Raw genomic sequence first — 16,414 nt, 5'->3', positions numbered from 1 at the left:
TTTTATGCATTTAAAAACATTATTCTGAGAAGGGGTTCACAGACTTTATCAGACTGACAAATAGAACCATCACACACATACACACACACACACACACAAACACACTAAGAACCCCTAACCTAGCTTAACCTTAGGGTATGGTATCATATGCAAGTATTTTCCCTGAAATAATACAGTAGTCAGGAAAAAAAGTAATAATGTTTTTCCTTAGATTTCACAAGTCAGCAGAAAAGCTCAACCCAAAATGACTATACTGTATGCAATCATGCAAAGATCTATAAAACGATTTTGAAGGCATACATGGTTTCATTTTCCAAATTTGTTTTCCCTTTAAAGGCAATGGAAACTCTCAATGCAGAATGGAAGCTAAGCAACAAAGTACTGAATTAGAGAGTTAATAAGGCAAATTAACTATGAGCACATTCTTCAAATTTATTACAGGTTGAGGCTGCCAGCACTCAGGATTTTCATTAATGCTTAGGAAAGACAGTACAAATCATTTTTCTTGTGACATAAATTATGACGTAAATCCTTCATAACTTAGAGCCCCAAATGTTGGAATTTGTTCTCTGCATTCTACTTTTATACTCCATCAGAGACAAATTACAAGCAAAAAAAAAAAAAACCAATGTTAACAGGTATTTAGATGTTATTGTTGCTCAGTAACTTTTTAGTCACGTCCAACTCTTTGTGACCCTGTTTGAGGCTTTGTTGGCAAAGATACTAGAGTAGTTTGCCATTTCCTTCTCCAGCTCATTTTATAGATGAGGAAACTGAAGCAAACAGGGTTAAGTGACTCGCCCAGGTCACTTAAATCTATTTAAAGCTATTAAATCTCTGAGGCCAGATTTGAACTCAGGAAGATGAGACTTCCTGACTCCTAGCCCAGCACTCTCTCCAACATGCCACCTAGCAGCCCTAGGTATTTAGTAAGATAAATTAAATTTAAAATACATTTCAAAGATATGTCCTGAGATCATGACAATTTCCTTCCAATCTTTATATTTTCCAAATGTGCTGTCTCTCACATTCAGAATGATAACTCTGGAGTCCTTCAAAATTCTCCACCGCTAAGGAGAGACTTAATCACATCTAATAGATTCTACTTAGCAACAAAAAATCTTAGGATTAAAAAGAACTTTAGAGATCCTCTAATCTAATACTTTAGATTAATGCAGAAGTGATTTGTCTGAGGTTACACCCAAATGAGGTCAGGAAGAGTTGGACACAATTAATCCACTAAACAACAACAAAAGTTATACTGAAAATTTAGAGTCAGGGCCAAGCTGGTAGAATCCAAATCACTCCTTCTCCAACACTACTGCTAAAACACCTACATTGCCTCACCCTTCTTGCTACCAAAGAACATTCTAGAATCTCAATGCCAGTGGGGATAAAGGAGGAGGAGAATTACCATGAGGTAACATGGATGTCCTTGAGAAGACTGATAAACCTGTCCATCAAGGGAACACAGAGTGGGCCCAGGAGGTTGTCCCAATTGGGCTGCATATACTCTGAGGCTCTCCGCTGGGCATCACTTTCACAGCAAAAGTAATCAGCACAAGGTGTTACAATGTATGGGATGAAATAATAATTCCCACTAGATGCCTAGAAGAAAGACAAAAAAATTTCAGAAAGTACCATCAGTAAAAGTGGAGACATGGCTCAAAGTGGTAATTGGGGAGAAAGAGATAGTTCAGAAGACTGTGAATAGCTCTTACTTCTTAGCATGGACAATGAATGCAACATTACTGAATAGCTACTAGTTTCAAAGGTAAAGTATAAAACATAAAGACAACATGCTATTTCATAGATTTTCAGCCATGAAAGATTTAGATCGTTATATCTTTTTGGTTTAAAATGCTAAACCTAACTATATGTGACATAAGACTTCTACATTAGTTACTTTAATATCTTTCAGGTGTAAAAGTCACATTATTTCAACAGTAGACTATTTAAAATGAAGTAAACTGAACTAATAAACAAAGTAGGCATCCTGCTTAACCTGCTTTAATAAATGAGTAAATAAAACTCATTTGTAGTTAGCACACTGCCATACTATCATTACAGGTGAGATAACATTTATAACAATAAGTACACTGCTATAATCACTGCTCAGTAGTAGGGGGGGGGGGGGTTGTCTCCAAAGTCTTACTGCAATTTCAAACCTTGAGAGTTTAAAACTGCGCTAAGACTTTGGGGACACCCTGTATTTATGAGCAGCAGATATTAATGAGTATGACTAACTGCACAGATATTTGCAGTGATTGCAGAAAATCTTTTAAAATTTGTAGTGTAGAGGTGTCCAACACTCAATCCATGGAAGGAATCTGTTTATGTAATTAGGAAAATTAACAAAATAAATAAAAATAGAATAAAACATACATAACATAATGTTTAAAAACTCAGGCAACACTGCAGCCCCCAGGGATCCTCATGTATGGATACTCTGTTTCTATTTGAGTTTGATACCACTGAATTACATAATTCTTAAATGCTACAATATATTTATTTTCACAAGATAACATGAAGTATAAAATATCAACTTTAAATGCATTAATTTAAAAAATTTTGAAGGATGTTTTGGGGAATGATTATACTTATCTCCCACCAGATTTAATGTATTACTTATATCAAAACTAAGACAAACAGAAAGCATAGGAATAAATGGATTTTTCCTTAGAATGATAAGTAGTATCTATCTAAAACCATCAGCAAGCATTATCTGTAATGAAGATAATCTAGAAGCTTTCCCAGTAAGATCAGGGGCAAAACAAGGATGCCTATTATCACCACTATTATTCAATATTGTATTAGAAATATTAGCTTTAGCAATAAGAGAAGGAAAAAAATGGAAGGAATTAGAATAGGCAGTGAGGAAACGAAATTATCACTCCATGTGGGCGATATGATGGTATACTAAGAAAATCCTAGAGAATTAATTAAAAACCTACTTGAAATAATTAACAACTTTAGCAAAGTTGCAGGATATAAAATAAAACCACATAAGTCATCAGAATTTCTATATATTATTAACAAAGTCCAGCAACAAGAGATAGAAAGAGAAATTCCATTTAAAATAACTGTAGACAATATAAAATATTTAGGAGTCTAGCTTCCAACACAAATCCAGGAAATATATGAACACAATTACAAAACACTTTTCACACAAATAAAGTCAGATCTAAACAACTGGAAAAATTGCTTATGGGTAGGCTGAGATAATATGATAAAAATGACAATTCTGCCTAAATCAATTTACTTATTCAGTGTCACATCAAACTACCAAAAATTATTTTATAGAGCTAGGAAAAATACTAAGAAATTTCATCTGGAAGAACAAAAGGTCAAGAATATCAAGAGAATTAATGAAAAAAAAATTGCAAAGGAAGATGACTTGGCTGTACCAGATCTAAAATTATATTATAAAGTGGCAATCATCAAAACTACTTGGTACTGGCTAAGAAACAGAATGGTGATCAGTGGAATAGGTTAGGTACACAAGACACAATAGTCAATGACTACAGTAATCTACTGTTTGATAAACCCAAACATTCCAGCTTCTGGCATAAGAACTCACTATTTGACAGAAACTGCTGGGAAAACTGGAAAATAGTATGGCAGAAACTAGGCATAGACCAATATCTTATACTGTCTACCAAGATAAGGTCTAAATGAGTACATGATTTAGAGAAAGGGTGATACCATAAGTAAAGTAGGAGAGCAAGGAATAGTTTACCTATCAGATCTTTGGAGAAGGGAAGAATTTATGACCAAACAAGGGATAGAGAACATTATAAAATTCAAAATGGATAATTTTGATTACATTAAATTTAAAAAGTTTTGCACAAACAAAGCCAATGCAGCCAAGATTAGAAGGAAAGCACAAAGCTAGTAAACAATTTTATAGCCAGTGTTTCTGATAAAGGCCTCATTTCTAAAATATATAAAGAACTGAATCAAATTTATAAGAATACAAGTCATTGTCCAATTGTTAAATGATCAAAGAATATGAACAGGCAGTTTTCAGATGAAGAAATTGAAGCTATCTTTAGTCATGTGAAAAAAATGCTCTAAATCACTATTAATTAGAGAAATGCAAATTAAAACAACTCTGAGGTACCACCTCACACTTATCAGATTGGCTAATGTGACAGAAAAGGAAAATGATAAATGTTGGAGAAGATGTGGGAAAATTGGGATACTAATGCATTGTTGGTGGAGTTGTGAACTGATCCAACCATTATGGAGAGCAATTTGGAACTACGCTTACAGGACTATAAAACTGTGTGTACCCTTTGATCCATCAAAGAGATCATAAAAAAGGGAAAGGACCTAAACATACAAAAATATTTATAGCAACTCTTTTTGTGGTGGCAAAGAATTGGAAATTGAAAAAATGCCCAACAATTAGGGAATGGCTGAACAAATTGTGGTATGTGAATGTAATGGAATGATACTGTGCCATAAGAAATGATGAGCAGGTGGATTTCAGAAAAGCCTGGAAAGACTTACATAAACTGACACTGAGTGAAGTGAGCAGAACCAGGAGAACATTGTACACAGTTACAGCAACAAGTGTGATGATCAATTATTATAGACTTATCTCTTCTTAGCAGTATAATAATCCAAAACAATTCCAAAAGACTCATGATGGAAAATGCTATCCACATCCAGAGAAAGAACTATGGAATCTGAATGCAGATGGAAACATACTATTTTCACTTTTTTTTGTTCTTTTCTTTCTCATGGTTTTTCCTTTTTGTTTTGATTCTTCTTTCACAACTTAACTAACATAGAAATTGATTAATATGATTGTACATGTATAACCTATATAACATTGCTTGCTGTCTTGGGGAGGGGGGAAGGGAGGGAGGAAGAAAATTTGGAACTGAAAATCTTATAAAAATGAATGTTGAAAACTTTCTTTACATGTAATTGGAAAAAATAAAATATTATTAAATGGTAAAAAATAATTAAAAAAAAACCCTAAAACAATCCCTGAAAATTTAGAAATTCTGTATTTAACTTTGCAGCCTACACCCATTTCCACCTAACAAACCTGATTTGGCTAATGTGTTTTTTCTACTGAATTTTTTTTTCACTCAACTGAGATAAATTAAATAGATATTTTAACATCACACAAACTTAATCTTAGAAAGAATGGATCTTCTCAGCATTATGAATTAAGAAGAATTATATGTGTGTATGTATATATGTATATATACACATACATATATATGTGTATATATATTTATATTTTATATATATATTTTAGGATGTCGCAGTTCTGGTAGCTTTCTCTAGTATATATTCTCTGCAATATTCTAAAATATAAATAAATCCTAGTCACATGGAATATTTTCTGATATCAACTATATGCTTCCAAAATCTGTATACATTAACTTTTACAAAACATCAGTTTACAGGAAAACATGCAGTATTCTAATTTAGCTGGATTAGCTTTCTGAAGATCATTTGATGTTTCTCTTCTGGTTTTCCATGTGTAATGCAATGAAGAGCCTCCAAAACACTGTTAGAAGGGTTTGGACTTTGGGGCATTGAACACATTTTATTTGTAGAAAAAATCTTAATTGGTCAAAAGTGCTACTATGGTAAAACTTGTCTTAGAACACACTTTCTCAATTTTTCCATCATTCCCGAAAAAACTATCCTCAAAGAACACCGCTCCTGACAGGATACATCTGGGGTAGGTTGAAGTTAAACGAACTAATAACAGAAGGATCCAGTGAACCTAATCCTAAGAGAGAAAACATTCAGCATCTAGGATACAGTGAAGAGGAAGTAGAACCTGTATTCATTTGCACTCTTACTCATTCTGGGCACCACCAGAATCAATAGTACCACTAGTAGCAGAGAAACAACCAAAGGATCTTGCATTTAGAGCATCAGCCTAACGAAAAACTATCACTGGCGATGTCTTCAAATACCAAATCAAAGAGAGAATCATAGGGTCATAGATTTAGAGCGGGAAGGTACCTTAGAGACCATCAAATTCAACTCCCTCATTTTACAGATGAGGAAATTGAGGGATATGTCCAGTGACACATCCAGGGTCACATATCTACTAAGTGTCCAAGGAAAGATTTGAATTCAGGTCTCCCTGACTCCAGGTCCAGTACACTACCCACTACACCACCTAGAAGCCACAGAGGTTAGCTGACAAACTAAAAGTTTTCCTTTCCATTCCCAGAAATCCATATTGCATGGAACAAAATGGGCTAACTGATGTCTTTAAATTCAAATGCTTTATGTTTATTCCTTCATAGTTTTCTACGAAAGTCTAATTACTAAGAGAAGCACCAGTGATTTCATTGGCACAGGGAACACTTGGGTGAGGAAATTCTATCTACCAATACAGCTTAGCCCTTCTCTGTACACATGCACACACACAAAAAAAAAGTCTAGGAGAGTTACCTGGTTTTCTGAGAGGCTGTGTGACTTGCCTAGGATCAGATATGTGTCTTAAACCTAGGTCCTTCTGATTCTGAGACCAGCTTTCTATCCACTACACCAAGCTGCCTTTCAAACGTATAATAAAATCCCATTAATTCAGCTAGGCATAGTTCCTCGCCCAAGGATGTAGGCAGAAGGCAAAGTGGATGGGAGCTGTACTGGAGATAGGAAGCCTCAGATATTTGCTGGCTGTGTAACCCAGGACAAGTCACACAACCTACATGCCTTAATTTCCTCATCTGTAAAATGGGGATAAATAATAAGCACCTACCTCCCAGGTTTGCTGTGGGGATAATATGAGATATTTGTAAAGCACATTGCAAACTCTAAAGTACTAAATATAAATGATATTAATAAATATTTGTTGACAAATTTGGAAAAGCTCAGTCTAAACCAATGATCTGGATAAAAGAATATTTTTTAAAGTAATACATACAGTCTTATTGCTTTCAAATATATACCATTACTACAACCAAATGATAAAAATTCCAAAGCAGAAATCCTGCTGAATCCTGCTTCAATAAACAGGTAAAGCTTTATTTCTTATTTGAATAGAAATGCTAAAGTACCAAAAACCACTGATTCTCTTAATTGGGTTAAAAAAAATCACCCCATAAATCTTTGATATACTATTAATCTCTTGAGCAAAACCATTCATGCTGGAGAGTACAAAAGTAAACTTTTAGTCATATTGTCACTAATTTCAAATTAGTAAATATATGTAATATACATATATATACAAGCACACATGTATAAGTGTGTGTATGTATCCTTTAAATATACATACATTATATGTTTATGTATTTGAATACATAGATATATCCACATGCATATGTATTCAGATATATACAGAGAAAAAGAGTGAGAGTGAGAGAGAGAGAGAGAGAGAGAGAGAAAGAGAATTAGATAATTAGCTTCTAACTATGGGTATAGACCAAGGCACCATGCATAGTCTCCTTTTTTCTCTTTGTCTCTCAAATGATCATATGATTTCATCATCTGCCATGGGTTCAATTATGATCTCTATGAAAATAATTCCCAGATCTCCATACCCAGCCTTAGTCCTTCTCCTCAGTCCTGCATAACCTATTTCAAAACATTTTTGAACATTTCAAACTCAGTATCATGTAGCCATTTTAAATTCAAAATGCCTGAATCAGAACTCATTATCACTCCCTCAAAACTCACTCCTCTTCTAAACTGTCTTATTAGTATCCCTGTTATAAACCTCTTTCCAGTCAACCCGCAACCTTAGTGCCATCTTAACTCCTCACTCACACTCACATGTCCAATTGGTTGCCAAATCTTCTTGTTTCTAACTGTACAATATCTCTTGAATATGTTCCCTCCTCTTCCCTCACAGGGCAATCACCCTAGTTCAGGCTCTAATCACCTCTGAATTGGACTAGTGAAACAGCCTTCTAACTGATCTCCCTGCCTCAAGTCTTTCCCCACTCAAATCCATCCCCCACACAGCTACCAAAGTAGCTCTGGCCATTATATGCACAAGCACCCCCAATGGATAAATTCCAATAGGTTTCCTATTACCTTTAGGATCAAACATAAATTCTTCCATTTGGCCTTAAAGCATTTTCACAACCTGGTCCCTTTCTACCTTTCCAGTTTTCTTATACACTACTCCCCTCCATGAATTCTAAGATACATCTATATGGGCCGCCTTGCTCCTCTTCATACTTTCTATGCCATGGTGCTGGCTGAACCCTATTCTTGGAATATTCTCTCTCCTCACCTCTACCTCTTAGAATCCCTGGCTTCCTTCAAGATTTCAGCTCAAGCACTACCTTCTACAGGAGACCTTTCCTGGTTCCCCTAGCTGCTGGTACCTTCCCCTATATGATTACCTTATTTCTACTCCGTATACATTGTGTATCTACCATTACAGCATAAACTCCTTGAAGGCAGGAAGTGGTTTCACTTTTTCTTTATGTACTTTCACTGGTTCATATTAGGTACTTCATAAATTTTTTTTATTGATTTGTAGATTGATAGATAGCAACATACATAAATTATGGGTCAGACAGAAAAAGTGGAGACCATATACTTAGGTGGAATATTCTATTATTAGATAAAGCTGCTACAAGAAAAAAGAAAGAAAAGGAATAAATGAGAAATATATCCAATATGAAAAATATAACATCATGAAACAAATTTTCTTTGGAAAACACAACTTTCCATGGAACTTCGCAGGTTTTCAAGGTATAAGATTTAGAAACTCATAAATCCACAAGTCAGGGTATAGGTATTTGCTATCAACAGATCCAAAGTAATGTTTTGGGAAATGAATTTTCCTTTGTTTCAACATATCCAAAACAAATTTTTCAAAAGAATGTAGGTAACAAGACATTTTGAGGCACTATTTTTAAACAGAGGAACAGCAATCATGAAGAAATACTCTAAGAAAAAAGGAATGGACCCTGGAAGGGTTCTTCGGGCAGAGGGGGAAAAAATAGAAAACCCTTCATAAATTACAACCTTGAAATTGTGAAGATAAAGTAACACTGTCCAAAAGACTTTAGGAAACAATGGACTTTGATGGGTGGAGAAGGGAGAAAAATGCCAAGTGGAGAAATAGTCTATAAAATTTTAAGGAGATGCAAAAACAAAACTCGTCAGATAAAAAATAAATAGTAATCAAAAATTAGAAAAACACATATACTTTCCAAATGAGAATTTTACTATTCTAGCCTAAAAGATATGAGAATAGTAAGGACCTAAGAGAATCTAGATATCTTAAAATGAGAGGATACACATCTAGATTTAGGGGTCAGAAGTTAAAGGTTAGGGCATATTTTTATTTATTTATCTATTTATTTATTTATTTTAAGTGAGGCAGTCGGGGTTAAACGACTTGCCCAAGATCACACAGCTAGTACGTGTAAAGTGTTTGGTCTGGGGCCGGATTTGAACTCAGGTCCTCCTGACTTCAGAGCCAGTGCTCTCTATTCACTGTGCCACTTAGCTGCCCCCAGGGCATATTTTTAAAGGTATCAGAATTTAGGTCAAGAAAATATAACTCTAGTTAGGATACTTTTATATAGTAGTACATTGATCTAAAGAGGCATTTTAAGTATTTAATTAATTAATCAATTAATAATTAATTTTCTAATTACTTATTTTATTTATTGTTTATTATCTTATATTTTATTTACTTATTGTTTATTTTTTATTTGTCATATATTTATTAATACACCAATATAATATGATATATTAACCAGCATATTAATACAATATTATTAAATAAATACTTAATAAATAAATATGAATATATTTATTATATATTTAATTAAGTTATTTAGCCAATTAGAACAAAGTTAACTTCGTTCACAAAAGGCAGGATTGTGGATGAATCTCCAAGTCTACTGATACATTTATATAATACCAAAAAATCACAGGGCGAGGGTATCGTTTTGAAAAATGTTCAGTTGTTGACTCAAAAGTTTACATATCCACTGCCATCTACAAAATAACTCTGTAACAGGGATAGCATTGTGTTATTTCAGGGTTAAAAACCCAGCAAAATTTTGAAGTAAGTGTTTTCATTAATAAAAAGGTGATATAACTTCATGTCACTGTTAATTTTAACTCATAGACCTCAAGAGGCCAAACCCTAAAATCAAAATGGCAGAGCTCAGTATGGTCAAGTCTATCTTCAAAGGCAGATCATGAATGAAAAGTAAAAGTGTCATTCCTAGCCATAAAAATTTGCCAAATAAAATATGTTAGTATACAGTTATATAAACACCTCTTTCAATTGTCTTCAATCCATAAAAAAACAACCGATAAACCAGATCATCTATCTGGAATATCCCCTTCAATTTGAAATGAATTTCAACTAGCTCTTTCAGATCTCCCTATAAAACTGCCAAGGGCCCAGTAGTGCCAAGATGGAAACACTGCTCAACAGGGCCAGGTGATATGACCTCTGATTTTTATTTATGGATAGTGGCAGATGGCAAAACATGTCAATGCAAGCTCAAGGTTTATAACTGATTAGTTTGGGGTAAGTAAGATGTTTGCAAACGGATTTATCTTAGCAACATCCTCAACTTTGTTTTCAGCTTGACATTGTGGGACAGGTCAGAGGAGAAGAGAGAAGAAATTGTTTTCAAAATTTTACTCAACACGGCCTGTTTGAAAAGAAAAATCAGCACCTAGTGGATATGTAATCTATTTGAATATCAACCCAGGGCAAAATGATTATCATAAGTGAATTCATTAAGTATTTTATTTCCTGTAAAAAAAATGTTGTAATTTGGTGATAGTGTTATAAGGGAAAATAAATAGTATTCAAACTCCATGACAACAAATTATACCAGATGAAATTCAGAAGCAGACTGTCTATAAAAAAAAAAATCTCAAGGAGGAAATGAACAAAAATGGTGTAATAACTAAAATAAATAAATCACTGGTCAAGATAATGATAAAAATCAACCACTAAGCAAGGAAATATCATTGGATGCCCTGATAATAATTAGACTATATGAACCTGAAAGGCATAATTCTTTCTCTAGCTAGTCAAAAGAACATATTCTGTGAGTAATTCAGGGCATATTTAGATTAGTGTGATTGTCTTTATTTAGTTTTGTTAAATATTGGTCCTAGCTTTATTGCAGCAATCTCCATACTATCTTTCCTATTTGTTTAATCATAAGATTCATAAGACTCATCACCAACACAAGCAATAATTTCAACATATTAACAAAAATTGTTAAAATAAAAATATCATGTTACTGAATAATGAAGGGGGTTGAGTTAGGATGTAGTGATAGAGATAGGGATTTAAAGTATCAATACTTTAAAATATGCAGAAGAAGAAATTTTTAAATATATAGGAAAAAACAAAAAAGGTCAGAAGGGGACACAAACTGAGTGATTTTGTCACTCCCATGTTAAATGTAATATACATTTTAAAATAAACCATACGTAAATCAAAGTTCATATTTGAACAACCTTTTTGGGATCTTCTATACATATCAAAATGTTCATATTTATTGATGATTGTTAAGTTCATTATAAAAGAATTTTTTTAAGTAAAGATATGACCTCACTAAGGCAACCTTTCAATAATCACTTAATGGTTTTAAGGTGTTTTCATCTACTTGGTTAAAATGGCCAGCACAGAAATCAGAATTTCTTAGTACTAAAAGAGCTCTTAAATATCACGTAGTCTAGTGGTTCCCAATGATTTTATTCCTCGACCCCCTTTCAACAACAACAACAAAAATGTGTTGTGAATCCCCAGAGTAATTTAATATATTGATCATAATATTCTTTTAGATTTAATCATTAAGTACTTACAAAAACCACAGTGATAACTTGTCCCCCAAAATTCCAGATTAAAAAGTGTTATATAATTAAATTACAAAATATGAAACTTTATTCTACCTATAATTGTGAAAACTAAATATAAAATTATAAAACTCTATAAAATAATTATGAATATTTTACGTGAGGCATTCTTTAGGAAATAAAAGACGTCATCCACCAAGACCTCCTATGCTTACTATTTTATATTATAAGATTTCACATGAAATTGCAGCAGAAATAAACCAATAACAGTTCAAACATGCACATGCTTCAAACATGCTTGCTGTCACAGAGGGAAAAGATACTTAACATAACTGGGTAATGATTTACTACTTCTGGCACCACAGAAGAATTTTTACCATGAATCCCTTGGACCAAATCACTAAACGGAAATTTCTGATGTTGTCCAATCCTCTCAATTACAGGAAAGAGAATAAGCCTCAGAGGTAAACTGGCTTGCCCAAAGTCACTCAGTTAGTTAGGGGCAGTCAAGACTAGAAATGAGGTCTCCTAACTTTTAATGCAGTGTCTTTTCACCGTATAGCATGTGCCATCATAATTCTAAAATACCTTCAAACTTTAAAATGTTAGAGAAATTATAACAAACAAAAAGGCTGGCATCGTGCAGCATAATAGGTTTAATCAATCAGCAGGAATAAGTGGAATAAGAAATACATACTTTTCTTTTCATATTATCACTGTGGTATTCAGGAGGTACGGAGACAGGAAGGAAAATTTTGTGGTTGGCACCTTCAGCCTACTCCAAATTGAAAGAGAGCAAAAAAAGAAGCAAAGCCACAAGGAAATACAAATACAGACAGAAACACGGAGATTATTAAGATGGCAGAAATCGTAGAAAGTAAAAACACACAACACTATCATTTTAAAGGTCATATTTTTTCCTTGGTAGAGACTACAAACCATCCAATGATTAGCATATTATTTCTGCAATATGAATCAGTGGCATATGTGGCCACAGTATTTTAAATCCTTGCCCTCACTAATAAAAACTACCATGGAATCTTGATTCAAGCAGGGTGTGAAAAGAGAAATTCACCAATCCTTTCAAAAAGGGGAAAACAGATGTGTATTTTGCTCATCTTGGATTCTGTTCTTTCTCATCCAGGTGAGGTCCACCATAATAAAGATCAGATGATATAACAAGAGAGAGAAAGAGGTCTTCTACTTGTTGAAACCTTACCCATCCTTCAAAATCTATCTCAAACATGATCTCTTCCATGAAACTTTCCCTGAGTCCCCTTATCTGCTACGCCCCTTCCCCCCAGTGTTGAATATAATCTTGTATTTATTGGCTTTCATATGAGACTTAGCTTGCATCTCTCCCACCCTTCTCATACTCTATTTGTATCACAAGCATGTGTTTGGACTACATTCCCCTACTAGGATTAAAAATTTCACATGAGCAGGGATCATCATATTTAATCATTGTATCTCTCTCCTACTGCCTAGTGAAGTATTATATGCAGAGCAAGCACTTTATAAATGCTTACTGAATTTGTTGACTTGAGGGAATGCCAAGGATGGTGTCTACTCTGTGAAATCAAGGTCTAAACCAGGGGTTCTTAATTTAGGCTTCAGGGCCATGGACAGATTTCAGGGAATCCACGAACTTGGATGGGAAAAACATTTTGATAACTATCTCAGTGGAATCAAATTCCTTTGTAACTCTATGTGCTTTATTTTATACATTTAAAAAATTATTCTAAGAAGGGGTCCCTAGTGTTTGCCAAAGGAGTCCATAACAAACAAAAACGGTTAAGAATCTTTACTCTAAGAATATTTGGCCTAAAGCATGCTTTCAGCTCAAACGAAATCTACTGAAATTTGTTTCTCAGAAGTGACCTTGGGCAGCTAGGTGGCGCAGTGGATAGAGCACCGGCCCTGGAGTCAGGAGGACCGGAGTTCAAATCAGGTCTCAGACCAGACACTTGACACTTAATAGCTGTGTGACTCTGGGCAAGTCACTTAACCCTAATTGCCTAAAAAATAAATCATAGGAAGGGTTAGGATCTGTGCCAGGGGAGGGAATTAAAAGAATTATTAATACCATTCAGCTGCCAGAGTGACTTTCCTAAAGTACGTGGCTGTCCACATCATGCCCTCCACCAATAAACTCTCTGGTCTCCCTACTACCTCCAGGAGTAAATATAAAATCCTTTGTTAGGCTTTTGAAATCTTACACAACCCATCTCCTTCCTAGCTTTCTGGTCTTCTTATACTTTAGTCCCCTCCATCTACTCTAGAATTCAAAGATTCTGGACTTGTTTCTCACATAAAATGATCCATCTCTTGCCACCCGTACCAGCAGCCCTTCATGCCTTGAATGCTTTTTCTTCTCACCTCCACCTCCTGGGTTTCCTGGCTTCCTTTAAGACTTGGCTCAAATCCCATCTCTGCAAAAGGCCTTTCCTAGTCTCTCTCCTACACACACACACACACACACACACATTAACTATTTCCTTCTCCAGCTCATTTTACAGATAAAGAACTGAGGCAAACAGGGTCAAGTGACTTGTCCAGAGTCACAAAGCTAGTTTAAGTGTCTGAGGTTGGATTTGAATTCAGGTCTTCCTGAGGCCAGACCTGGCACTTCATCCACTGAGCCACCTAGCTGCCCTTCTGAGATTATCTTCCATTTACAGCATCTGTATTTTTTTTTTTTTACGTTTATTAGAATGTGAGTTCCCTGAGAACCAGGACCATTTTTGCTTTTGCCTCCCCAGAATTCAGCACAGTACCTGGCACGTAGTAAGGACTTAATGAATACTTACTTTTCTACTTGTAGACATCTTGTCCAATCCCCTTACTTTATAGCTGAGGAAAATGAAGCCCATGGAGATTAAGTGACTTGCCCAAAGTCACACAATTAGTAAGTTAGTTTCAGGATTTAAACAAAGGTCCTTAGACTCCTGAATTATTGCTCTTCTCATTGTACTTTGCTGCCTTTCACAATAATTATAATTGAAAATATCTAACATAAAAATAAGTATATTTCAGCTATCTACTTTTGTTAGTGAAGAAGAAAGGTATCTGAGACAAAATTTTAAGCCAAGTATTAAATATTTAAAAATTTTTTCAATTGTTGAAATAAATTTCAAGTAAAAACACCATTTGAGGAATTACACATTTCCCCCCTACCCTGGCTGTTACTCTACAGTTTCCTTATCTGTAAAATAGGGATAACAATAGCACCTATCTTGCAAGGTTTTGGGGATAAAATGAAATAATATTTATAAAGTGCCTTGCAAACTTTATAGTGCTATATAAATGCTAGTTTCATTATTACATCTTCATCAGGCATGACCATTAGGCTTTCTTCATGGGAGAGAGAACTTTTTCTTTACTACTCCTATTTATTTAAATAATTTTGAATGTATACTCACAAAATACTAAATTGATGCTCTCCTATTTTTTAAAAAATTTGCTATTTCTTCCATGATAGCAATTTAAACAATAACAACCTTCCATTCAAAGATTTCATTAAATTTATAGTTTGTTGTTTCAAGACCAGAACTATTTAATAGCTGGCAAATACATAATACAAAAAGCTGTCTAAAAAATAATAACAACCAAGAACATAACATCATCTATTACCTCAACACAATGCCTGGAAATTATTTCCTTTTTAATGTCATGTAAGAGAGGAGCTGCCCTCATATTTGGTCTCTTTTATTTTTCAAAAAATTAGCTTTTAATTGTGTTTGTCATTTCTATAGTTCCTTTGGTTTCCAACGTACCTATTCTGTAATTTTTGAGATTTCCTCTTGTGTGCATATTTTGGGCTTTTCTTAAATGCATATTCAGTTCATTCATCCTTTCCTTTTCTATTTTAAGGTATGTATTTAGAGATAAAATTTTTCCCAAGAACAGCTTCAGCTGCATTCTAGAAATTTTGATGTTTCATCATTGGCATTGTCTTTCATTTAATTACTAATTCTATCTATGACTTATTTTTGACTCATTATTTTGGAATTCATTATTAAATCTTCAATAAGGTCTTTTGTTTGGGCTCCCTGAAATGATTATTATTTTTACTGTATTTTGGTCTGAAAAGGATAAGTTTAGTATTTTGGCCTTTTTACATCTAGATATAATTTCTCAGTACCTTTCTCCTTTGTTTTTCAAAATTAAATACAAATTTTTTCCTACCTACTTTGTGTAAATCACCTTTGAAAACAAAAGGAAATTCTCAGTTCTAAAAAGGTATTAGGTATTTGCTTTGGTAGGCAGTAAAATAAAAATGTGCTTAAGTAGATACTAAAAATAAAAAGCCAAATAAGGCAAATGAGGATGTGTAAAGAACAATATCAGCTACAAACTAGTTAACATCAAAGTGTGGTATTTCAAAGGCACAGCGAGTACCTAGAACTACAATGGACACAGTCCTACCTAAACCTCAGAGACTGAAGGGATGACAACTTGAAAGACCTTCTAGTAAGATGGTAACATCATTAATCTGGAGTTGGAAGGGATCTCAGAGGCCAACTGGCCTGATCATCTCCATTTACGCATAAAGAAATTATAGGCTTAGTGACTTGCCCAAGGTCACACAGCTAGTGTCAATCCTCTAAGCAGAAGCCTTCTGCCA

General features: G+C 34.2%; 1 protein-coding gene across 1 annotated transcript in view; it reads right to left on the bottom strand.

The window, feature by feature from the left end:
- Positions 1–16,414, bottom strand: part of MAP3K15 (mitogen-activated protein kinase kinase kinase 15) — a 150,108-nt gene that overhangs the window by 105,559 nt on the left and 28,135 nt on the right. Inside the window, exon 4 of the mRNA XM_027866203.1 lies at positions 1,415–1,608. Within this exon, the coding sequence (XP_027722004.1) occupies positions 1,415–1,608 (194 nt within the window). The remainder of the gene's footprint in view (positions 1–1,414; positions 1,609–16,414) is intronic.

The sequence above is a fragment of the Vombatus ursinus genome, unplaced genomic scaffold (assembly GCF_900497805.2).
Source record: "Vombatus ursinus unplaced genomic scaffold, bare-nosed wombat genome assembly UNPS02001419.1, whole genome shotgun sequence".
Lineage (NCBI taxonomy): Eukaryota > Metazoa > Chordata > Mammalia > Diprotodontia > Vombatidae > Vombatus > Vombatus ursinus.
The sequence above is the reverse complement of the archived record's forward strand: the minus strand, read 5'-3'. Positions and strand labels throughout refer to the sequence as shown.